Below are 25911 nucleotides of genomic sequence, written 5' to 3' on the forward strand. Positions count from 1 at the left end.
TTTCTATATGTAAGGCTGAAACTAATTCACTGAGATATCAAACCGTTTTGATAACATACTATTTATTATAACTATACATAGGACTCAGGTTACCCAAAAGAATCATTTCTTACTCTTCTAGGGGGAATTTCTGACTTCCGAGAGAAGGAGGACTTCTAGTGGAAAGCTCTGGAATGGCCTTGCTGGAATCAGCAGATGCTGAGCAGAGCGAACAGGCTCGCTTACCTTCTTTGACAATCACTGTGGCGAGTCATGTTCTAGATCACCACATAGGGGGACTCAGATGACTGGCTGGGGGGACCACAACTGTCTTTCCTCTGGCATTCTTTCTTTAAGTGGTGTTCATTATTATTATCAGTCAAGTTGGGGGTGGGTAAGGCACAATTGAGTAGGAAATAATGCCTTTTAATGTATTTTTTTTTCTTTTAAAATTTCCCTTGGTGGTCAAGCTGGAAAATCGATCATCAGCAGGCTTATTAAGTATGAGGAAGGAAAGTTTTTCTAAATCATCAAAGTATTAGTCTGTGAGTCAAATTCCATTCCATCACCAGATGAAAAAAAAAGTCTATGGTAAAAAGTAGAGGATTGGGCTAAAGTGAGTGTTACGGCCTCTAACTCAGAAACGATAACTCAGCTGTTTTGTGATGGGATATTTAGAGGCAGACTCATGTGGCCAAGACTGTCTAGCCTCCCCATGGATGAAAATCAGGCTTTACCAACTTTCAGATGTCAGTTGAAATCAACAAGGGAACAAGGTAGACTCCCGTTGCTTTGGGGTGAGCTCTTCTTGGGGAAGGGTTCCTCCTGCACACAGGTCAGCGTGTCTTAGAGCACTACACATAGTCATACTTGGTAGGATGAGACTGTTCATCGTCTTCTGTACGGGCACCCCCATCATAGATCTTCTTGTTTCTGGTGTTGGACCCAAAACCAGTGCTGGCCTTAAAACCTCCAGGCCTGTAGGCAACATTTTGGCCAGAGGCATGGTAAGACACAGCTTTGAAGCTAAAAGGCAAGGAAAGAGTCCATGAACACCTGTGCGATTAGTAGGGGGACATAATCCATGTGTGTTTAGTAGGACCGACTTCCCCTTTTACTCCTGATTGTTTCCGTCTTAGCAGGACGTCTTAGTTCAGTGTTTGAAGAGGTATGGTAGTCTTGATTAGACCAAGGTACCACATTCAGAATTTCTTGATTTTTACATCAGGCCTTCAAAGAAGAGAGGAGACTTCGTAGGGGGAGGGAGAGATTTAAAGTAAGAGAAGGAGGGTGTCCGAGAGGGTGATGGAGTACACATGACATGAAAGCAGGAGGGAAAGAGGGGATCAGCAAGGAGGGAGGGGAGATGGGACATGTGGAGGGGTGATGAGAGAAATAAGGGCAAAACTGGGCACGTGTCTAGAAATGTCATAATGAAACCTGTCATGATTTTATGTTTCCTGCAAACTTAAATGAGATTGGCCTGTTCTTGTTCATCTTCCTCCCTCCCTCCCTCCCTCCCTCCCTCCCTCCCTCCCTCCCTCCCTCCCTCCCTCCCTCCCTCCCTCCCTCCCTTCCTTCTTTCCTTCCTTCCTTCTCCCTCCCTCCCTCCCTTCCTTCCTTCCTTCCTTCCTTCCTTCCTTCCTTCCTTCCTTCCTTCCTTTCTTTCTTTCTTTCTTTCTTTCTTTCTTTCTTTCTTTCTTTCTTTCTGGCAGTAGCCTACATAAGTCAGGTTGAGCTTCTAACTTGCTGTGTAGCTGAGGATGACCTTGAACTCTTAACAACCCCCTTCCCTCACCTCCTCAGTGCTGATGTTACAAGTGTGCACCTCCATGGCTTTGTTTTTGGTTCTAACCTAAAAAGCTAATAAAACATTCTGTCTATCTGTCTGTCTGTCTGTCTGTCTGTCTGTCTGTCTGTCTGTCTGTCTGTCTGTCGGTCTATCTGTCTTATACACGTTCGAGCTGTAAGGAGATGGTTGTTACTGACTACGGAATTGTTTCTGTTATTTAAAACGAAGGTGACAGTGTCCAGTGGGATCTTTTTGACAAAGAATCACGGACCCTGTCAGCTGGAATGCACATGTGTGCAACTTCTCATTTGCTTGTCTTATGGACAAGTTATCAGAGGCTACTGCGGTGTGAATATGTGCCCTCCAAAATTCACAGGAAACTTAGTCCCCTGGTGTGATGATGCTAGGGAATGGGCCTTTGGGGCGATGGTGTCACACACCTTTAGTCCCAGCACTGGGAAGGCAGAGGTAGGTGGATCTCTGAGTATGAGGCCAGCATGGTCTATAGAGTAAGTTTCAAGATGTCCAGGGCTACACAAAGAAACTCTGTCTCCAAAAAAATCAGGAAAAAAGGAGAAATGGACCTTTGGAAACATGATCAAACCATGAGAGATTTGGGTTTTGTAAAAGGCTCCAGGTTGAAGGGGTCTCTTCCTTGCCCTCCATTCCTTCTCCCATGTGAAGAGTCTTCCTCTCCTGCAGACAATGCATCCCATCTTGGCCACAGAGACTGGGCTCTCACCAGATACCCATCCCAATGCCTTTCTCTTGGACTTCCCAGCACTAGAGCCAGAATAAATACATTTTTTGTTTGTTTGTTTATAAATTAGCTACTGTAGGGTGTTGTGCTCTAAGAGTCCTAATGCACTCGGTCAGAGGCCGGGAGAGCAGAAAGGACCTGTTGTGGTTGCAGGACTGGTGAGTAGTGGAACCACCACACAATCCTGTAGGCATAGTGTTCTTGAGCACAGTGTAAGGGCGTGGGGTGCTGAGTTATTCAGATGCCCTCGTTATTCAAATGCTGATCTCTCGGCCCTCATATCTTGTTTCAATCTGGACAGGACATCGTAATGTCTATGTCTAGAAGCTCCTGTTTCAAGTTTGTGGGAATGCTGATCACCCAATGGCTGGGCGGAAGGGGGAGGGGCTTCTGCCAGTCAGTGGGGGGAGAGAGAGAAGGGAGAGGGGAGGGAAGAGGAGGGAGGGGAGAGGGTACAGGGGGAGAACTGAGAGAGGAGGTTGGAATGAGACCCACGAAAAGAGGTTCGGAGAAGACACCGTGAGAAGAAACATCTGAAGCAAAGAGAGCTGACACCGTATTAAAATGCAAGTATCTTGTGGATGGCTGGTTCATAGTCCGATTAGCATAGGGGGTGAAGGTAAAACTTTTAACTGCCCAGGTATTGAAGTGCAGCTTGAAATAAATCTTAGTTTCTCTGTGTGGTTATTGGAGTCTAACAAAGGTAAAAAAAAATACAGCCGCTGGATTAATTCACTGATCACATTTATATTAAAATAATTCATTTTACATCATTTGGCTCCACCAGTCCCAGGGCCTTGACAAAAGTTCAGAACAGACTTGACATCAGGACTGATCCTTTGTGGTGAGACTGGTCCTATGCTTTGCTGGGTGTCCACCCTGGACATATTCTCACTAGAAACCAGGTTCCTTTCCCCTACCATTACCAAAGCAATCAAGTATTTTCAGATGTTGCCAAATACCTCTGCAGGCGGGAGTGATGCAAAAATCTCTTCCAGCGTAGGATTACAGAGTTAGGAAGTGCTGGAGCTGGAGGGAACTTAGAGGGATTTACCTCTATCCTGTCCCGCTCCCACAATTCCAAAGAGTATCCACTAAACATTCCCTGGGGGATCTTGTTCTATTTCTTAGGTTCCCTATAAAGGAGGAAATTCATTGTTCCCTTAGCCAATGTCATTCTTCCATGTATGTGGACCAATTATTCCAGCTACAAAGTATACATTAAATGATGTATGCAGTGGGAGGGAGGACTCACGGGAGGACTCACTTGCTGTCATCTGGTGTCAGGCCACGGCAGGCGATGCACATCATCACTCCCCCAATCAGGGTGAGGCCTCCAGCGACCCAGCCCACGAACAGAGCTGCACCGAAGGTGTACCTGAGAGGGGAGATGTTGTGAAGACAGTCATCCAAACCCTCCCCGTTCTTCCCCTTGCTTCCGGTTATGCCTGTTCCTGTTTAGTCCCCACTTTGTCTCTCTGCTGTTCAAAGAGAGAGCCTGCAACACTTGGCCAGAAGGTGCTTAAGAGTGATGGAATCACCCTCTGTTCTTTCTGAAGGAGTTTTGGTATTTCGAGTTTTCATAGTGGACCTTATCTCGGGTGGCATTACATAGCCTGAGATATGCCTTCCCTAAGGGCCCAGGCATTAAAACTGGTGTGCAAGGCAGTACTATTGGGAGATGGTGGACATTAGGAATTGGAACCTATGGGAGATCTTAGGTCATTGAGGGTGTGCTTTCAAAGGATGTGAGACTCTTAGGTTAAAATTGAGAAAGTTTCATGCAAACAGGAATGACTTTATCAGTGACTTCCAGGTTGTTCTCTCTCTCTCTCTCTCTCTCTCTCTCTCTCTCTCTCTCTCTCTCTCTCTTTCTCTCTCTCTCTCTCTCTCTCCCTCCCTCCCTCCCTCCCTCCCTGCCCTCTCTCTCTCTTTCTTTCTTTCTTTCTTGCTTGCTTGCTTGCTTGCTTGCTTGCTTGCTTGCTTGCTGGGAATTAGGACCTTCAGAAGAACAGTCAGTGCTATTAACCTCTGAGCCATCTCTCCAGCCCCAAGTTGTTCCTTCTAAACAAGAAACCATGGGAGAGACACAAAGAATAATAGCAGCTTCTGGAATCACTTTCCTCCTCAGTCTTGAAACAAGACAGTCACATGACTGGGGCCTGGAGTTCCAGAGAATCAGATCATGATGGCTGTTTCATCTCCATACCCTGCGCTTTCCTCTTGTTGGGTGGCTGGAGAAATACCAGGCACTTGCATGGAAAAGATTTACACCACTCTCTTTGGGTTTTGGCTGGTGCTTACTGATGGGATGCATCAATCAGATACTTGGGCTAAACAAATATAGGTATTGATGTTGCCAGATATAGGTATTGATATTGCTTTTCCATTAAACATTTTTCTGTGGCTAGAGAGATGGCTCAGTGGCTGCTTTTCCAGAGGACCTGGGTTCAATTCTCAGCACCCACATGGCAGCTCTGAACCATCTGTAACTCCAGCCCCAAGGGATATGACACCCTCTTCTGGTCTCCTCAGGCACTGCATAATGTGATATATAGGCATGCACAGAGGCAAACACTCATACACATAGAATAAAAAAGAAATAAAATCTCAAAAATTAAAAAAAGGTCCTGCTCCCCCCACCTCCAGGTGAGGTTCATCCCCATCTCCTAGATCTCCACGTGAGTGGGGGCTTTGACTGCCTCTTGCACTCTGATCTCTGCCTGGGCCACAGTAGGTTTTCAATACATTTGTTGAACAAATGAAGGAGAGAGAGAAGGCAGCAGTACAGGAGGGAATATCAGTTTCCTCACCTGTAGGGCACCATACTTCTTTCTCTTGAAGATTTTCCCTGCTCCCACCAAGCTGCCATTATGGACTGAGGGTCTAAGTTGACATTCATTAGCATTGTGAGTTAGCCACCACAATGGGGCCCACGTAAGCATGCTAGATAAAAACTGCGGACTGTCACTGTATTTCAGGGCAAATGCCAGATCAACCTCAAGTCATATCAGCAAGGGTATTTCATGGAAATGAGGTTTTTGAATTTACAGATCATTGTTGAGTCATGGTACGGCATGGTTGCCTCTGATAAATGTTTGCTATTTCAGGCACTGACAGTCACATTAAGCATACAGTTTAATCATCCTCTTTCACTATTCACTGTGGATCACTATGAAGTGGACTAGCAGGTTACCTGGTCTGAACGGTCTGCACCATGCCACCCATGCCACCCATGCCGCTGTACATGTTAGCTGTGGACATCCAGAAGTTGGTCACCAGCATGTTGGCAAACACAGACACACCAATGATTGCACAGATGCCTGTGGGCGAAGAACAAGGACCAGCTTAAGGGATCGCAATGTTTCTGTGGCAGTTTATGCTGAAATGAGTTCAGATGAAGACTGTAGGGTATTCCATTCCTGTAACAGAATGGCTGACTCACCATTGACCGTTGAATTCCTACTTTGTGAGAGACAGTGGGCAAGATACTGATATTTAATTCTGGAAGGATTCATGCGCATGCACGCAGAAAGAGACGCTTCCACACATCTCGGGACCAAGCGCAAATAACCCAAGCATTTGGGAACTGATCTTTGGTTTATGGCAAGAGCTTTCCCCTTAAAACCACTTTCTAGAGTTTCACCTAGAAAATGCTTTTTAAGGGCCCAGGTCTATGTTTGCCTATGACATTCTTATTACAGTGTCGGAGGCAGCTAAGAGGGACCTTAGAGATGGTTAGAATTCTGTGGAGTATAATTTGGCTCACACACACACACACACACACACACACACACACACACACACACACAGATCTCGAATCCCAGTGTGAAACACCTTGAGCTCTGTTCAGTAGTGGGGAGGGACCACTTTTCTTCTATCAGGATAATTTGCTCTGACATTTGCAGGTGCAGGAGAGTGGGAGTCTGTTTACCGGAGATGATGAACAAGATCCCAGAAGTCAGAGTCATCTTGGCCTTGGCAGAGTCATCCATGCTACCGATGCGAATGCACTTCAGGGCGAAGATGGACACGAGGATACCGATGACCCCCAGAACAATGCCCACGATCATCAGGGCTCGTACGGCTTGCAGCATGGCTGTAGGAGAAGGGGCATGACACAGGCAGACCATCACTACACTGAGTAGGTTTTATGTTGGCAAAAACTCAGCAACCCCAATGAACCAGCGCTGACCCTTTGAGGACGTCAAGACCATAAACTGTTTTCTTTGACACTGTGCAAAAATGTGGAGTTGTGGGAAATGCCAAAAGGCATCACTTGTAACCCCTCTGAGGGATGAAAGATGCACTCAGAGATGCCCATAGACGGAGAGAACTGTGGCTCAGTGCCGTTAAGAGAGCTCTGGGTATTTATTAGCATCATTTCAAAATTTTATAATCTGAGCCCAGAAAGGGAAAACATTTGTCTAACGCAATCAATAAATTATTTATCGAGTTGTCAGGAAACTCAAATAACCCAAACATCATTCTACTTCTCTTTGCATAGGAACTGAAAGCAAATTGCAGAGAAACTCAGCACTAAGTCTGGCATGAAATCATCAAGGTACCAAGAATATACCAGCAGTACTTTATTTTTTGTATATTAAGCCTTTCAACATGACCACAGTTTATCAAAGGTGTCCCCTTTCTGGAATCAGTTGTTAGTGTAGGTCCTATTGGATCCTGTTTACCTCACCTCCAGATATGCCCAACCCAGTTTCCATTTTACTATTGGAAGACGGTAAATCACCTCAACAGTCACTCACCAAGACCCTCACACTAGGCATGGAATTTCAGACATGCTGTTACTTAAGAGGGCTAAACGCTTTTTCCCCCCGCCTTGGGATCAAGGAGTTATCCTGACATCATTAGAAACCATATTTGGAAACTCATTCCTGTTGAGACTCTTAATTGAAATCAGAAGATTCTCAATTATGCAGGATATTTTCATTGGTGTTATTCTTTAAAGATCAATTGTTGGACAGTTTCCAAAGCATGATCATTGCTGAAGGTCTTTGCTGATGGGAAGGGATGTGACGTCACGGGATGTCACAACCACAGGAACCACATCCTACAGTTCAATGTCAGAGGTCAGATAGAAAGATCTTTTTCTCTTGTTTGAAACCATAGAAATTCTTTCCTAATTATCTAAGCACCAAATGCCCATTATAAACATCTCTGCGCTAGTAGGACCCTCCTAGAGTCTTTATCTCACTTCTTGTGGGAGGTGGGGAAAGATAACTATCTGTAGCATCTCAATGAGTTATTTTCCTGGGAAAGATTTCTTCTTAGAGAAGAGAAACAAAGCCCCACTGGGAGGGGGTGTCATACTACTGTTTATTCCCTAGACACCAAATCAGGAGCCAATTAGAGATGTATGGAGACGTCTAGGCCCTACAATGTTCTAACGATGAGGGGGTCACCTGAAAGAGATGTTATTCTTAGTATCATCGAGACCAGTTAATAATTTCCAGGTGAAATTCAAATTCAGGAGTAGAAAGAAACAGCAGAAAAGCTTCCTGGTGGCTTTCTTATCATGGCTCTGGTGGCCTTCTTATCATGGCTCTTGGATGGCTGAAATGAGATCCCACTGACTCTAGCTCAACAGTGCAGACCTCCATTTACCTTGTCCTAATTCTCCTCTCCCTCAGGAACTTGAGGTTGATTTTTAACTTTGCTTTTCTGCTGGGAGGAGTGTTCAATAAGCCACTGTCACTTGCTGTGGTCCATTTCCAGTACAAGTTTCTGTGAGCTATCTGTCCGATCGTTCTTGGGAGAACTAAGGAGTTTGGCATCTTGAGGTTGCAGTTGGGTCCTGTGCTAGTGTAATTGGCAACTCCAGTGAGACACAAAGAACACATGAGTGTTGAAGGGGCGTTAAGACCTGTCTACTTGTAAAATATGGTTTAGCTCTTTCACTGTACCTGTATTCCAGAGCCACGCCAGGTGGCTTGGTTGGCCGTGCAAGGTGCTGAGAGCAAATACATTGCTCCTTTCCTTATCAATACATGCAAATGCATATGCAAGCCATCTACTGGGGTATTTGTTTCTGTCTTTGTGTTTTTAGAGGCAGCACACACTGAACTATTGCAGCCATGAATTAATGACGCCTCGACATACTCATCTATGAATTTGTTCATTCATCATATTTTAGGGATTTTGCTTTTGCTTTTCTTTTGTTTAGAATTTCATCGTGTTTCCAAGGATAGCCCTGGACTCACCAGGTAGTCCAGGTTGGCTTTGAATTCCCCGAAATCCTTCTACCTCAGCCTGCCAATTGGGATACCAGGTGCTCACCACCAGGGCCGCCTTTTATCAAATACTTAGAGTTCAAATCCTTTGCAAAACGTCCCCCAGACACTAGAGAAATGAACTTTCCAGAGAAGCGACCTGCCTTCAAGCCTTTGGTGTTCAGAGATTGGCTATTTCCACAGTCCTGGGCCTTATATTTTTTCTTACCTTGGAATGCTCTGGCTGAATAAATGCCAGAGAACTTTGTAATAGTAACTCATAGAGTGAGTCTGGTTGTCTTTTGTACACACAGTTGAATGACACACTGATTTTGCGGTTCAGAACTGTGACTCAGAGGACATTTGTAAGATAGCCCACACCCTCTGGAAATAAATATCCCCAGGCTGTTCAGTTTTTATGTGTTACCATTGGGAAACTGGACGTTTGAGGAAAAAAGGACTGGAGACATCGCCCCTGTCTTGCTCCCACTGGCCTCTTAGAAATTTTCAGTCTATCCAGGATCCTACTAAAAGTTTAAAAAAACTACTCTAGTTTTGATCTTTCAACTCCTACGCTGCTAAAAAAAAATTACAACATCATTTATTCATGTTGAGAAACACTTGGCCAAGCATCTGGTTAAGGTAACACAACCAGAATCAATCGAGCAGAATCAACTGGGCGCCAGTGAACCAATCAAACCAGCACATAGGATGAAGGTGATCCTTCCCTTGATCCTATGGAAGTTGGAGCCCTGGGCAGATGGTTTTGTGCCAGGTTTTCGGGTTCTTTCTTCTTGTTTGCTGTTTCTTGACCTGCGATGTGGGCAGGACTTGCTTTGAGTAAGGGTTCCAGCATGTCCCCGAGCCCCTTCTTATTTTTCTGAACCTCTTCGTTACTTTTGCCCCCTCTTCTCTATGGGGTTTGAAGGACTACAACATTGACTTGCGACTTGGGGTTTAGGAACCCAGGCTTGAGTGGATGGATGGAGGCTGCACCGTCTATAATGATCTTGGAGAGACAAGAAGGTGATCTGAGCTCCCTTTTTAGCCTGAAGAGTCTACCTTCTGGAATCCAAATCCTTCTCCATAGATAGAAACAGAAGAACGACACAGAACCGTAGGTTTTTCTTTTTGCCACTGAGTCTCTTATTTGAGATTTTGATCAAACGGCAAGGGCTTGTCAAATGATAAGGTGTGAGTCAGTAGGCTCTGTCCTCTGAGTCCCTGCACCAAAGGTGTGACACAACATTCTTCCCAGTGAATAATTTGCCTTATCAGCCAGAAGGGCGGGCAAGACTCTGGGCTGATAAAAACAAACAGAAAGGTTGGGACTCAGAGTTCTCCTTCCTGTTGCAAAATCTCTCATTCCGGAAGAGTCGCTGTGGATTGAGGGGTGAGGGGCACCAAGGTGTGGGGCTCAGTCCTGATTGCCTCTGAGCATGCCCAGAATCTTCAGAGATATGACAATGGCCTTGCCTCATTTGGAGCCTGTCACTGGGTTGTTCCACAGTGTAAGACTTTTTAGAGTGAAGCATTGACAATGGTCCTGAGGGATACTCAAGGAGGAAAGAGTGCCCAGAGCTGTGAGCACTGAGCTGATTTCAGAGTACCTCTGTGAAGACAGTAGTTTGCTGAGAACCAAAGGCCCATGGATTGGGGCTTGGAGGAGCAGAGAGAGAAGCCACAATTTCAGGCAGCTGGGTCTGCCTGACTGGATGCAGGAAGGGATAGAGGGGGATTCCACATAGGGAAGTCTGTGGCTGACCTCAGAGGGAAGTTTCAGAACAAAACAGACCTGAGTTCTCCAAAGAGCCCAAGGAACCAATAGAAAGGCCCTCATGTCTCCGAAATTCTGCCATCCTGCGATGACAGCCGAGTGCCCCCAGGATAGTCATTTGACCCCAGGGATGCAAGTCCCTCAATTCTGGATCTTGAAATAAAGATGTTTCTTGCACAGAGATGTCACAAGGCCCGGGTACCACTTGGTATCTGCATCAAATTAAGCCAGGCTTGATAGATTTCAGTTTATTCTGTTTCCCTAAAAGAGCCATTTCCACATGGCTTTGGCTTGTACAAGCTGTGCATGAACATGTGATAAAACTAGCAAGACTGTGTGATTGTGATGAGCACAAAAGACAAAGTTGGCTGAGAAGAGGGAGGCTGGACCTAGTGGCAGCAGGGAGGGTTAAAGGACAGACAAAGTGGGGGGACTGGGACACAGGATCTGGCCAGCAGTGAACAGATGAGTCAAATGCATTTAATCCCCAATACAATAGTTATAAATAGTATAAAGAGGTGGGGTTTGAAAGGAGGATTCAATCTGATGAATGACAGAAGGTCTTAGCTAAGGGGTTAGGGAAGTCTGGTTGTACCTTTCGTCCCTTCCTTCCCTTTCACCGTGTGAGAACTCAGCAAAAGGTAACTTCTTTCAGGAGGAAGCAGACCTGCTGTCACCTTGACCTTGGACTTCCCAGCTTCCAGAGAGGCGAGAGATAAGCAGAGGGGGCTGTTCCTACATCTCCCAGTCTATGGTACTTCTGTTATAGTATTTTCTCAGCCTTTCAGGTGAGACCCAGCTATATAACTCCAGGGACATGCCTCCCCACCAAGAAACAATGCTGTACCCTGACAAGGCCAGCCCCAAACTTGTCACTTTGTGGTAGCTGGCCCTGCCATGGAGACCAGAATCACCAGGGCGGCAAGCTGAGCGTGCATTCTGGTCCTTAAGCCTGGGCTTTAGTCCTTGAGAAACTGGGGCAAGCGGCCTCATTTTAACCCCAGTTACAGGTCCTCAGGAGCTTTGTGGACACAGGCTGGGCTCCCTGTGGCACCTCCTTCACTTGTATGATGATGTACAGACATTGGAATGCTTGTCCTTACAGTAAAAGACATCCTATGCTTCTCCTCTCCTCTCCCTCTCCCTCTTCCTCTCCTCTCCCTCTCTCCCTCTCTCCCTCTCTCCCTTCTTCCTCCCTCCCTCCCTCCCTCCCTCCCTCCCTCCCTCCCTCCCTCCCTCCCTCCCCCCTTCCTTCCTTCCTTCCTTCCTTCCTTCCTTCCTTCCTTCCTTCCTTCCTTCTTTCCTTCCTCCCTTCCTTTTTAGTTTGAAGAGAGGGAAAACAGCTGGCCCTGGGAGATGGATGAGTCCATTAGTCACAAAGTTAAGCTGGGATCTGGGAGTGCCTTGTGTTTTTTAAACAAGCTGTTTTCCCTCTCTTCAAACTCAGAAATCCGCCTGCCTCTGCCTCTGCCTCTGCCTCTGCCTCTGCCTCTGCCTCTGCCTCTGCCTCTGCCTCTGCCTCTGCCTCTGCCTCTGCCTCTGCCTCTGCCTCTGCCTCTGCCTCTGCCTCTGCCTCTCTGCCTCTGCCTCTCTGCCTCTGCCTCTCTGCCTCTGCCTCTCTGCCTCTCTGCCTCTCTGCCTCTCTGCCTCTCTGCCTCTCTGCCTCTCTGCCTCTCTGCCTCTCTGCCTCTCTGCCTCTGCCTCTCTGCCTCTCTGCCTCTGCCTCTCTGCCTCCTCTGCCTCCTCTGCCCCCTCTGCCCCTCTGCCCCTCTGCCCCTCTGCGCCTCTGCGCCTCTGCACCTCTGCACCTCTGCCTCTGCCTCTGCCTCTGCCTCTGCCTCTGCCTCTGCCTCTGCCTCTGCCTCTGCCTCCCGAGTGCTGAGATTAAAGGCGTGTGCCACCACTGTCCGGCCAGTTTCTATGTTTTAAGAATACAGCAGTACATGCTTCCCTCTAAGAGAGTCTTGGGGCAGCCCAGCACTCATCCACTCCCTTCACATCTGGGCACTGTATGCTGCATAGACTGGAACACAGCAAGAGGAAATCAGCTATCAGGCACACAGAGCTGATGAAGAAGAGCAATAACATCCAGCAGCACTAAGCGCATTGCTGTGGGACCTTAACACTTATCTTTGCAGTCCTTGCGCACTGTGTCCTAAAACTCAACATAGCCCAGGACTCTCCCCGCCTCCCCGCCCTCCACCAGTAAGTTTGAAACATCTCAGGGATTTTTAATGGTGTGAACCGGGCTTCCTCTTTAAAGCTGCCCGTCTGGCTTGACATGGAAAAAGGTACCGCCAAGTGTCCCTTCATTCCATCTAAGTTTTTGGGGAAGGAGCTTGAGTCTCTGCTCCATGGCCATATCTACACTCATCTGATACTAAGTCTTGAGGAGTTTTTTTCTTCACGGAAACTCCTCAAACACTTCCTCCTTCTGGATTCCTGGCCACTCCCATCAAATGTCTGCCCTCTGAAACTATATTCTTGTATCAGACAATATATCACAGGCAGAGAGAGGAATTTAGCAATCTTTGCTGAAGACATGAGTAGACATCGACCATACACCTTCTCTCGCAAGTTCCTACAGCCTTGGACCATTGTATAGTTGAGGAATTACCTGCTTTGTGGAACTGAGATCAGTGTGGAAGTGAGGCTAGGACTGTAGCTCAATAGAAAGCAGTTGCCAAGCCGGGCGTGGTGGCGCACGCCTTTAATCCCAGCACTCGGGAGGCAGAGGCAGGCGGATTTCTGAGTTCGAGGCCAGCCTGGTCTACAAAGTGAGTTCCAGGACAGCCAGAGCTATACAGAGAAACCCTGTCTCGAAAAAAACCAAAAAAAAAAAAAAAAAAAAAGAAAGCAGTTGCCTAGTGAGTACAAAGGTCTGGCCCTAGGTTCCATGTCCAATAAAGCAAGAACCTCAATCTGCTAACAAACCAAAACCAAATGAAACAACAACAACAACGAAAACCAAAACCAATGGCATAGAAAGCAGAAGTGGGTGTTGGGAGGTTAGCATAGCAGGTGGACTGCAGCCTGGACAGTTACTGCTCAAAGGACCTCTGTGGCCGAGGTGATCATTGCTTATCCAAATAACTGGAAGCTTCTACATCTCTCACTGTCCAGGGCCATGTGTCCAGTTCTAGCCAATGCTTTTTACGTGGAGGTGACACGTGTCACTTCCAGGCTGATGTCTAAGAGCTCATGTGCTCCCGATACGACTTTCTCTTGCCTCGGCTGAGTAGCATATCAACAAATAAATAATCTATAATCTTTTCCCTCCGACTTCAGATGGGCAGATGGCAAATTTACATGGTGTGAAGCTACTGAATTGTGCAGTGTGGTTGTTGCAGCAGCTAGCATTAACTACTCTTAACTGTCTTTAAAACTCTAGACCATGCAATATATAGTAAGCATGCAGAAGATGTTTATTGATAACGAGACTGGGTGATCAAGTGTCTACTTCAGAAGGAGGAGGATCAGGTCATTTTCTACACATGGAAACACAACAGCAAAAGCAAAATCCAAAGGCAAAATCCATCTTCTGCTTTTTGGGAGAGGAAATTTCTTATCTATAATTTTTTTTTTGTTTGTGTAAATGGCTTGCATAACCATTGAATTAAATTCTAATTATTCAGTTCAACCTAATTTATCAACCGTTTGCTGAATAGCCTCCCTACCAGGCCCTATGTTCAGAACTGGGAGGAGACTCTTGCTCTGGTTCACAGGGGTGTTAACACACAGCTGAATGGGACAAATGTATAACTAATGAAGTTAATAATCTAAAGTTCAGACTCAGTCTGCCTCCCCCACCACTGAATAAGCATTTTCTTACCGCTCCTGTTAATATCCGTGTCAAAGTACCATCAAAGCCACTGCTTTTTCATTGACATAGCTACACACTCATGTCCCCTCCACCAGGATTTACAGGTGGCCACAAGGCCAATTTTGCATCGAGTCCTCTGAGATATGCAAGCGCTACTGCTGAGATTCGTGAACAGAGTCAAAGGGGCAGGAGAATTCGATGTTCTGAGCATATTCTTGGGCCGCTCTGGTTTATTAAATCTGAAGATGTGGGAAAGCTACAGATAAGATTTGTGGAAAGACCAGTTGGGGGTGGTGAAAGGAGAGATTCTGGGCAGCTGGACCAGAGAACACTAAGAGGAGAGAGAGAAGAACGGGATGGAGCAGAAGCCTTAGGGAGACAGAGCAGAGGAGGCAGGAGGGGGATGAGGAAAGGCTCCTGTGTTAAGAGTCTCATGTCTACTCACTAATCAAGCAGGGAATAATCATGGGAATTGCCTGGGGCTTAGCATGAGTAGAAGACCAAGGACTGGAAGAATCAATCACTCCAACCCCTGTGCTGTGTGGTCAAAGAAGCAGAGAAGCCAGGACACGGGATCAAAACCAGACTGAGGGAGGGGATGAGTTTGTCTTGAAGTACTGGGAAAAGGTAGCCTTTTAATTCAGTGACTAGGAAGGAGACAGAACTTGACAAGGTTAGAATCGGGGAGCCACTTTCCAGGAAAGGAGGGCAGGAGCCCAGGTTAGCAGGAGAGGTTGGAGGGTGTGAAGAAAGGGGCGGCTCAGTAGGACAGGCTCCTAGACAGGAAGACAAAGGGCCTCCAGAACATGGGTGGAAGGTGAGTTTTGTGGAATTATGGGGTGAATAGGAGATTCTCATCATGGGGAGAAAAGATCAAACAGGAGGACAGGATTGAAGGTCCTGCAATGGGGTTGAGCCATGTGGGTGAGTTGGGCTTGGAATGTTCAGAGCAGACATTGCCATAGGAAGCACGCGATCGGCAGTGTTTGGTGGGTGCTAGAAAGAGGGTACTGAGCATGGGACAGACACAGAGGTAACACTTGAATATGATCTCAGTCTATTTTAGCATGGGTGTGGCTAGCCATGCAATAATCCAGGTTTTGTATGGTCTCCCCTTGACCTATCCCTTCAACACAGTATAATCTTCTCCTGGCAGTCTGTTCCCCTTCCCTCAGGCTATTTCTTCCTCCTTTGCTTCCCTGCTTAGATTTCTCATCCAGCCTGTGACTGTAACCCTGCATGGAGTGGCTTTCCAAGGCAGAGTCCACCCTGACACTACTCCTCAAAACAAAGATGGACTAATCAAGTTGCTTTTCATAATTCTGCTCCAAGAGCCCCACGACCCCTTAGCATCTTGTAGATTTGTTTCATCTTTACAAGGGGCTTGCTTCAGAGAATCAAAGCCACACCTATGCCCTTGGACAAGTTGAGTTTGTGAATTATCAAGAATGCAAAGTGCCTATGATGCATGAAATAATTATCCACATTAGAAGCAAAATTCGACTTTATCTTCCAAGGTGAGATGGTGTCATATATTATATTCTACATTGTTATAATATTATAACCGGACAACTCTTGTTTTTAGGGCAAGTATAGCAGATATTTTAATTGCAAACGCAGAAAAAGGAAATTGTAATTTAATGATAATGATCGTTTTTTACACCTCACAGAGATCCTGCTTTTTTAAAAAAAGTAATCAAATCGAAAGTACAATTGAAATCACTCTCAATAAATTTTTCTGTCTATAACAAAATACCACCCCACCTTCCTTACTTCCAAGTCTATTCAGGCAGAAGCAAGTCTCTTGCGATTGGAAGGAAGCCTTTTATGTTCTCCTTAAACAACAAGGTTCAAACTAGCTTTTACCAGCACGTCCTTATATCAGACCCACTCTATTTGACTGCTGTATGAATTCTCCTATCTCCTACATGGCTACTGTTCCCTTTGATGCAATGCCAAATTCTCTATTCACACCTTTTATTGGGAGCCAAGGCTGCCACAGTCACACCTGAGGCTGGATTGCTCAGTCCCGGGAGTTTCTGAGGACGCACAACTCCTCAGCCTTGCCTCGATCACCTCGCCTACCTGGAAGGCCCAGGATGGTGAAGTATGGCCGGCACTCGGTGAACCCGGAGCTCTGTTGCACGCAACTCCTCCAGAGCCCTTCATACTGGAACACGGCTGTGACTGGGTTGTCATACAGGTCTTGAGTGCTCCACATGTCCATCCCAGTGGCGGCTATGCAGCCGGCCAGACCCAGGAGGGATAAGAGAAGCCCTACCACCTGGCACGTGGTGGTGGCCATGGCTTTAGCTGCTGGGCGCAGGCTTCCAGGAGCAAGCCACTACCCTCCTGCTGGGAAGGTTCACAGCCTCGGGCCTCGCTGGGGAGCACTCTTAATCAGAAGCTCCCCTCAGCTCAGTGTTTGTTCATACTGTTTTCCTTAGATAGTTCAGTTTCGCTCCTGCTTCAAGGGCATGGTTTTCATTTGTTGGGGAAGCAGCCCCAAGAGGCACTTGTCTGGTTGAGCTTTGCAGCCCCGGTGGTTGGAACGTGGAGCAGGCTGAGTGGACGAACCGACTCTCCCCTCCTCCAGGCCCTCCGGGCTCTGCCTCTGCCCAGAACGCATTATCTAGGGGAAATCAAAGTTTGTCCTCTACCGTGACAGCATGAGGAGAGACCACCAAGGCTGACCCTATCTATAACAAAACTTGCTGGGATTCACCCATTTGTCCCTATTGTAATTCAGACTGTAATACATTCTCCTTGTACTCCTATGTCACCTTTCTGTTCTGATCCCCAAAGGGCAGGGCACCTGTTATTATTTCATTCGTAAAGAGGTGGAAAAGGAATTTGTCCAGATGTTTTGAACTACAAGTACTGTAACAGGCAGCAGTAGTGATTCCTACCCTTCACTTTCAGACTAGCGTTCCTTCTCTATCTACAAACCGAGAGGCTGGAACAAGCAAAGTTGAGAACAGGAAACCAGGTTGTAGAAATGTACCCTTGATCTGCAGGTATTGGGATGGCCCAGGGAGCTGTCCTTCATAAAACGGAACTATACAAATACCAAATACCACACACACACACACACACACACACACACACACACACACACACACAACCACACCCTCTCTCCCCCACCACTTCTCTAGACATGGCAAGTTCTCCAGGAAGCCAGCCCATATTTGAATGTTATCTTGGATGCACCCAGTCCCGATAAACACACAAAACAATAGTTAACATGGATGGTCTTCTCGGGCAACCCTCTCCTTGACTGCACACTGCTTCCTGTGGTTGGTATTTGTAGAGAGTGAAGCATGAACCAGAACAGTCCCAACGAGGGAACAAGCCAGCCGTGACAAATGAGCTGCTCCGAGTGCTGCTGAGCCGAGCTACAAGGCCGAGACAATTGTCAATGCTATCGGCTTCTGCTGGGGCACTGAGATTGATCGATTAGGTTGAATAATGTTGGTGGAATGTATTCTAGATTAATTCTCGACATTGCTTCTGGGGGCACTGCCAACCTTGGTTCTACCGGAGGCCGTATTTGTCATTCCCACAGAGCTCTGTGTGTGTGGTTCTCAGCTATCTGGTTTATCACTCATTCCTCCTAAAAATGTTGGTTGTAATGCAGCTAAAATAGGTTGAAACAGGTAAAAAAAATTGATTTACCTATTTTTATTTGTAGCAGTTTCTCTATGATGTTTTACACTGACTTTTAAAGTTGGGGAGGGAATCTTATTTCAGTAATATGCTTTCTTTCTTGGTTGAAATGTGGCAATGAATTTTTTTTTTTTGTGTGTGTGTTTTCTTTTTTTTTTTTTTTTTTTTTAGGAAAAATTAAATTCAAGTGCTAAACTAAAGCTAAATCTACCTACATAGAATCTGAATGAAAAGAGAGAAATTATAAGTCTACACACTTTAGAGGATATATTTAAAACACCTGGAAGGTGAAAATTTTACTTTCTGGGTGCGGTTTCTGTGCTCTTAATGAGAGACCATTGCTTTAGTTGTCTCTGCCAGAGAGTGACTGACTGGGTGGTCCAGGGAGGAGAATCTGAGTTCCTGTTTGTGACAACAGGTGTTGTTAAAACGGACCACGTATCCCTGTGTGAGTTCAGTCCCAGGATCTGATCCTATTTACAGTAATAGCTTCAGTACAATTTTGTTTAATAATCTCTAGAACGGAGCGAGATGTGTTGGTGACGTCCTCGGGGGAAATCACCTGGTGTTCAGCTTCAACACAGCTCCCTGTCACTTCGGCCAGTGCGTTTCCAGGCGCTGATGTTATTTGGCCCGCACTGGAGAGATGATTCTCTCGGTTTTCTTAACCTTTTCAGCTAGAACAGCAACTGAGTAATGTGGCAAGAATGGTGATCCAAAGAGCAATGAAAACATTATAGGTAGGTATTAGTTCAACTAGCTAGGAGAATAAACGGCACGTTTATTCATTTCAAAAAGCCACTACATGGAATATTAAACTTCTGATTCTAAAAGTGTTTGGTGTTGGTAATAGATTTGGAGTCATTTAAACAAATCACTCACATTTTAAAACTCCAAAACTATTGGCTATACTTTCTTAGCAGTTCTCTGGATGAATCATTTTGGTAAAGAGATTACAATTTCCATGGTCAAGAGACGATATGTTTGGTAGTTTGCTATTCCTATTTAGTTGTGCTTTGTCTTCAAAGGTCTTGCAAGGATACTTTCTATAACTTACTAGTCCTTTACATAGATGTACTGCTATTCACATAAAGACTTTCTGTTCTCTGTACCTAGATTTTTATCTGCCTCTAATTTCCTTTTATATGAAAGCAATGTCACGATAAACACTTAATATGCAACTTTTCCCAGCATTTCTGGTCACTCTTTTAAGATAGACTCTTAGGTGAACTAAGTTGTCAAAGAGTGTGAAGTATTAAAGCAATATCTCCTTTATGTAGAATGACATCCCCCATACATTTTATTCGCAACATTGCTATTTAAAAAGATTGTTCTAGGCGCCGGAGAGATGGCTCTGTGGTCAAGAAGCCTGACTGCTCTTCCAGAGGCCCGAGGCTATTCCCAGAACCCACATGATGGTTCACAGTTGTCTGTAACTACAGTTTCAGGGGCTCTGATGCCTTCTTCTGGCCTCAGAGGTCACTGAAAGCACACGGAGCATAGACATACATGCAGGTAAAATACTCACACATATAAAATAAAGACAAAAGGGAGAATAGTTCTATACTTTCACCTACCTTGTGAAATTCGTAAGTTATACATGATCCTTTGTTTTAATTTGAATTTGAACACTTAAAAGTTTATTTTATTAGTGTGTGTTTGGAGTGTGTGTGTGTGTGTGTATGTACATGATACATTTCTGGTGGTCAGAGGACAATTTCCAAGAGTGTTAGTTCTCTCCTTCATCATGAGACCCAGGGATTGAACTCAGGCCAATGATATTTGCTTTCTAAGCACTTCTACTGCCTGAGCCCTTTCTACTGGCCCTGAGGTCCTGAAGGTTTTTTTCTTCGTTTAGAAGAACGTTTGGGCTGAGTGAGATGGAGCACACACCTTTAAACCCAGCTCTTGGTGGGGGTTGGGTAGGCTTTGAATTCAAGGCCCCTGTGGTTTATAAATTGAGTCCTAGGCCAGCCAGGGCCACACAGAGAGGCCTCATCTCAAGAAACTCACAACAGAATTCTGATAAGGCAAGTGTTTTCTTTCTTGAATTGGTGTCTGCCCTGCTCATTCGTTCATTCACCAACACTTTAACATCTCTTACCATCAATTGATGTGAACTATTTGGGAATTGCAGTAACACACTCTACTGCAGGAAGTATAACAAACATGTTATTGGCTTTTCACCTTTCATTTCCAGTTTTTGGAAAAAAAAATACAATGTATTCTATTTTATCTGCCTTTCAGTATCTGGCACATACAGTGTGCTCAGTTAAGTGCTTGTTGAATGATGTAGCCAAATGAACTGATTTTCTCCTTCATGCTTTCCTCTGTTGGTTTTATTCTTAGAGTGATATTTCCCATACAGGAGACAAACACATTATACATTATCTTCTATTTAAAAATATTTAAAGAGTAGTTAATATATTTTTACATTTAATTAATATTGAATTTATTTTGGTATGCAATGGTTGATAATTCCATTTTCTTCCCATAAACGCCACTCAATAATTTCTGCAGCATTTTTTGAATATTCCCTTTCCCCTGTGTTTTGTAAAACCTCTTGCATCTTCCATTAAACCCACATTCGTGTCTTTTAACTTTTGTTCCATTAATCTGTTGGTTCATCTTTGTGGCAAAACACAACTCTAATTATGGAAGCATTAAAATTGGGTTGAATATCTGTATAGTATAATGAAGACCATCACTTCATTATTTCTAAACAAAAACAGTTAAGCATTCCTCATTCGAATTTTCTTATTGATAAGGACTCAGCCAAATTGTCAGAGGGAAACCCCTGTGTCTTTGATTACAAGTTCTGTGATGCCCAGGGGTCCAGGATCTGCGGAAAGCAGCTCAGGGGGACCCTGTCCTGCCACTCATACTGCAGGGCCACTTGGCAAATTCTTTAACCACTTGGTGCCTCTGTCTCCTCAGTGTGTGCAATGGAGGAAATGAGTTCTTCTTTCATGGGATTGTTGAAAATATTAAAGTATAGGCTATTTAATTTAATGAATATATAATAGTGTAAAATATATACCAACATATACTGATTTCTTAAAATAATGCCCAGCACACAGCAAGGACCGAGACACCCACTATTGTTACCTACTTTATTAGTTGAAGACAAATAAATATTTTAATAATATTCTCACCAGGAATCTGAAGAGTTTAAGAAATGTCACTTTGGCAAGACATTTTGCTTTTTCCACTTGACTCCTGTCAACTGTTTATAAATGTTACTCCTTAAGTATTGTGGCCTATGGCTGTGCTATGTGGCTGCCTCTTCCCCGACCCTCCTCCCCTCACTCCTATCACACAGAGCCTGTTTTTCCATTCTCTCTTACCTCGCTGTCTTTTCTCAGATATGAGTCTCCCTGTCTGGAAAACTCTTCCTTTGCCTTTCTCTCCCCACCGCATCTTCCTCCTTCCCCCTCCCTCCCTCCCTCCCTCCCTCCTCCCTCCCTCCCTCCCTCCTCCCTCCCTCCCTCCTTCCCTCCCTCCCTCCCTCCCTCCCTCCCTCTTTCTTTCTTTCTTTCTTTCTTTCTTTCTTTCTTTCTTTCTTTCTTCCTTTCTTTCTTTCAGAAATGAATTGCCTTTAATATATCCGCATGAAATAGTTGACTAAAAGCATGATTACATAAATCTGATACATATGACCCAAACTTTTTTTAAAAAATGATGATATCTATTTAAAAAAAATAGATGACAAAAGTCTCTAGCTATTCAAGCCCCTTGATAATTATGTTATCCATACTCAGAAAGCTTGAAATACGTTGGTGCTCAGCAAATGTTCATTGAATGAATAAATATTTCTTCTAATGCCACCATTTCTATGAGATTGTTCAGCCCCTATGGTTTCTAACTGTGTGAGGGAAGCAAAGGGTTTGCTTTTCCTTCCTGTGTCCCCGAAGAGGGAATCTTGTCTACACTATCATCTTGGAACAGGTTGACCTCTGGCTGTGAGCCCAGTGAAATGCCTCCTTTTCTAGGAAGGCAACGGGCAGTCCTATGCCTCGAGTTCTTTCAGAGCAGTGGTTCCCAACCTGTGGGTCACAACCCCTTGAGGACGAATGACCTTTTCACAGGGGTCACCTAACTATCAGAAAACACAGTTTTTTTTTTTTACCTTACGATTCATAACAGTAGCAAAATTACAGTTAAGAAGTCCCAGTGAAAGTAATTTTATGGTTAAGGGAGCCACCTAAACATGATGAACTGTTTTAAGGGGTCACAGCATTAGGAAGGTTGAGAGCTGCTGCTCTGGAGGGCTGTGTTGTGTTCAAGTGATTCTTGCTGAGCCCGAGACTATGTTTGCATTCCAGCGGAAACTTTAAAACATTGGTGCTTTCCTTCCAGGGACAATGAAAAAGAAACTCAAACAGTAATGCCCTGGGTTCTCTGGCTAGCCCTAGATAGTTTCTGTGTCTACAGGGGTCGGCAAACTTATGTCCTTGATTGCCGAAGAGCATTTTGCCTGGAAGGGCATTGCTCACCCTGCAGCACCAGCACCTAAGCTTGAAGGTTGTGCCTGGCAGTCAGTCTGTCAGTGCTGACTACATTCATTTTACAACCTGCTTTTTTGCACAGACTGGATGGCAGCCATTACCAACAGAAATACAGAGTGCAGAGGAAAGACCTTTGCCCATTGGATTCCAGAAATAACTGTGTTGGAGCTAGATTTCAGGAGTGCGATGGCCGTCTTTCCTCTGATGGACAAGCCCACTCCAAGGAAGCACCAGGCCTCAGACGACTTATGGCTGCAGACATTTTGTAAAGCAAACCCATTGAGATAGGGTCTCTGCATCAACCGTAGGGATGGTGGATCTCTACAGATGGTGAATCTATGAAGGGATAAAGCTCCATAGAATTCCCATCTTCTCTTGCTTCCTTTTTTGGGTATTTAAGTCTTGACCCTGTGGTCAAATGGCAAGTCCCACCTAGAGAAGTCCCTGTGCTGTTTCTGATCTGTCCTACAATACTCAACTTAGACCAATCCCCTTAGTAAGACTAAGACTTCTATGTGTATCCATGGAAGGAACAGATAAGCAAAATTAAAATGACACTGCCCCCCGTCCCCCGCCATTCTATTAGTGAAAGACCTTTTCTGCATTCTCTTCTGACTTGAATTTCTTTTCAAGTTAAAAAGACCAATCCAGTAGGCACAAACCCTATGTGGCCAACACGCCAATCTGGGGGAAAGGGCTTGGCAGCCCACAGCTTTTCCTCATGGCAGAACTCATTTGTCAGGCAGACATTCCTGCTCTGGGAGGGTCTGGAGTCTCGTTCCTTGAGACCGATACTTTCTGGAGGTCAGACACCTGGAGGTCAGGGCCTTCCCGACCTCCAAGCCCTGGCCCATCCAGTGCACCCCCGAGAATCATGCCTCTTTCCTTCAGGTCTTTTTCATATCCCATTTCTATTCTTGCTGTTAGCTTCAGAATTCCTGGAAGCAGGGACCAGGCCAGGAGGCCTGGGTGTAGAATTTGTTCAGGAGGTCTCTGACTCAGCAAGGGGGCTCTTGGCTCTATGAGGAGAACGTGGTGAGTATCTGGGTCTCCTCAGTTCTGTCCTTGAGGGTGGTTGAGACAATGCCATTGCTCATGTAAGAGCTATTAGATAAATGTGTCCTTGGGAGAACTGGGCTCCAGAAAGTTCCTCTCCCTATACTTCTATTCCAACCATTGTGGTAGTGACTGTTGCTCCTGTCAAATTGGAATCTTAGTTTCACTTGCTTTTTGGTCCCTCTCTGGGTGTCTCAGGCAGAGGCTGCTGCCCTTTTGCTACCCCCAGCCACCCTATGGTCTTTTTACCTGGCAACCCCAACAGGGTGAAGTAGCCTCGGCACTCGGTGAAGCCAGAGCTCTCTCGGACGCATGAACGCCATAGCCCTTGGTAGTTGAATACAGCGGTCACTGGGTTGTTGTATAAGTCCTGGGTGCTCCACTGGTCCATACAAGTGGCTGCAATGATGCCCGCAAACCCGATTAGTGACACCACAAACCCCAAGCCCTGGCAGGCGGTCACCGACATGATGGAACACAGAGTCCACACAAATGGAGAGGACAAGAGACAGGCAGGTTCTGAGGGCACCGAGTATAGGGATGGCGTTTTCTCTGAGAGGCTGGTGCACACGTCACGAATGGACAGACGGTGTGATGGGGTGGGGGTGGGGGGACTCACCAGTGCCGCCTGGGCTTGCCTGTTTCTTTATCTACCTAGGCGAGATAATTTCCACAACATGGTACCAAGAGCCATTTGTTTTCCGCCATATGTACACTCTACTCACTGTTTGCCTTTGAAGGGAGTTTCTGTTCTGATTAACCAGCTTCTCCCCGGTAGAGGGTGAGCAACTGGGGGTGGGGGTGGCTGCTTGGAAGGTGTGGCATGTTGGTCAGGGGGTGCTTCCAGGGGCTGAACCATAAAACTTTGAAGATGCAGTGTCTCATCGATGGGAAGTATTCCTTCGGGTACTTCCTACAACTCTGCCTCCTTAGTTAAAAACTTCGGCAAATAAGGTTGATCCTCATTCTTCATGGTCATTATGTTAAAAAGAATCACAATATTGAGTTAGCAAATTCTGAAACATTGCCTATAGGGAAAACACACCACTAGGTTCTTGTGAATCTCTGGTCAAATTTTCATCAATAACGGATAACCTTATTTTATGTGTACTTCTATTTAATGATATATAATTTAATATATAATCTTGATTTATTAGTGTTGAAATTATAGTCAATAGTAATATGATTTATGCCTACAATCTCACTTATGTATTTTCTCCACGGGAAATGTGGTAGCCTACTGATGCTTATCAAAAGCAGAAAGAACTTCAGCACTTTCTATGGTGAACCATTTAAAACAGCAAAAGCAACGGGAAGTGCCAAAACAGGAGAAAGGACTCGCTAAATACACTTCAGAGAGGGTGCTTATTTACTGTATGGGAGCAAAAACAGAAGGCATGAGTTCCCCTGCTCTCCCTTTATTGGGAGCACACAACTTGAGTAAACCAAAGCCTTACCTTCTGCGCATGCCTACTTAGGGCTGTGGAGTGCCATGAATATTGAATTTGATTATGATAGATTTTTACAAAATTTGCAAACATGGAATACGCATATAGTGAAAAATCAACTCTATCGAATGTTTGATGGAATGGACTAGTTACGTGTCTAAGTCATTTGCAGCTTCGGTGGCATACGAGTGAATTCTGCATGAATCAACAGACAGGTCATGACGGAGAGAGGAGAGCAGAAGTAAGTTGCAAGAAGGTCTTTGAGTTCTGGAGCTGGGTAGTCTGGATTCAATGCCTACCTCATTGCTTAATATCCAAATATAGACAACCGCAGCCCACTTAACCTCTGTGAGCCACAATCTGCAAAATGAGATAGAAATAGTGTTGGGTTATCTGGATTGTCTTGTAGACTAAAGTGCAGTGCCATGCATCACACACAGAACATGCTCAGAAGGCGCTGGCTAACATCAGGATTCCAGAGAGACTGATGATATTACCAGCAATGGCTTTAGCCATTGGTAATGACTGTCATGCTGTATGTCTTCATGTGAACCACAAATTAAACCGCAGCCTTCTCTCGCAAGATGTCTCTATGCACAGAAAGAATAAAGTCTTTGGTCCATGTATTATTTCTAATTTGTTTTCTGTTGGTGTGTGTATGTAGTGTGTGTAAACACTGAAAGTAAACTCATGTTCCCTTGAGACAGGGCCTCTTACTGAACTTGAAACTAGGCTGGAGACCAGCAAGTCCTGCAGTGGTTCCCCCTGTCTCTTTCAAGGCGCTGGAGTTGCATGCACACAACCCTGCATAGTTTTTTATGAGAGTGCCAGGGATAGGAACTCAAGTTGTCATAGTGCACAGTGTCATGTGT

At 45.2% G+C, this 25911-nt stretch overlaps 1 protein-coding gene across 2 annotated transcripts; it reads right to left on the minus strand.

Annotated features, from left to right (window-relative positions):
* Positions 1-833: 833 nt before the first annotated feature.
* On the minus strand, positions 834-24060 carry Cldn18 (claudin 18). Of its 2 annotated transcripts, none has more exons than XM_021172862.2 (5): positions 23841-24060; positions 6466-6630; positions 5728-5854; positions 3799-3909; positions 834-1005 (listed from the first exon to the last, which is right to left on the minus strand). In XM_021172862.2, exons 1-5 carry the CDS (start codon positions 24058-24060, stop codon positions 834-836), a joined length of 795 nt encoding a protein of 264 aa, XP_021028521.1. The 2 variants fall into 2 exon arrangements, with proteins under 2 accessions (XP_021028521.1, XP_021028520.1); XM_021172861.2 differs by lacking the exon at positions 23841-24060 and adding an exon at positions 16447-16666.
* Positions 24061-25911: the final 1851 nt, after the last annotated feature.

The sequence above is a fragment of the Mus caroli genome, unplaced genomic scaffold (genome assembly GCF_978045245.1).
Source record: "Mus caroli unplaced genomic scaffold, Mus_caroli_1 scaffold_11, whole genome shotgun sequence".
Lineage (NCBI taxonomy): Eukaryota > Metazoa > Chordata > Mammalia > Rodentia > Muridae > Mus > Mus caroli.

Coding starts and splice junctions, on each gene's coding strand:
- Cldn18 (XM_021172862.2), bottom strand. CDS start 24,060: ATGTCGGTGACCGCCTGCCAGGGCTTGGGGTTTGTGGTGTCACTAATC. Junction 6,631..23,840: donor CACCCTGTTGGGGTTGCCAG/GTAAAAAGACCA, acceptor CTTCTCCTACAG/CCATGCTGCAAGCCGTACGA. Junction 5,855..6,465: donor GATCTTGTTCATCATCTCCG/GTAAACAGACTC, acceptor CTTCGCCCACAG/GCATCTGTGCAATCATTGGT.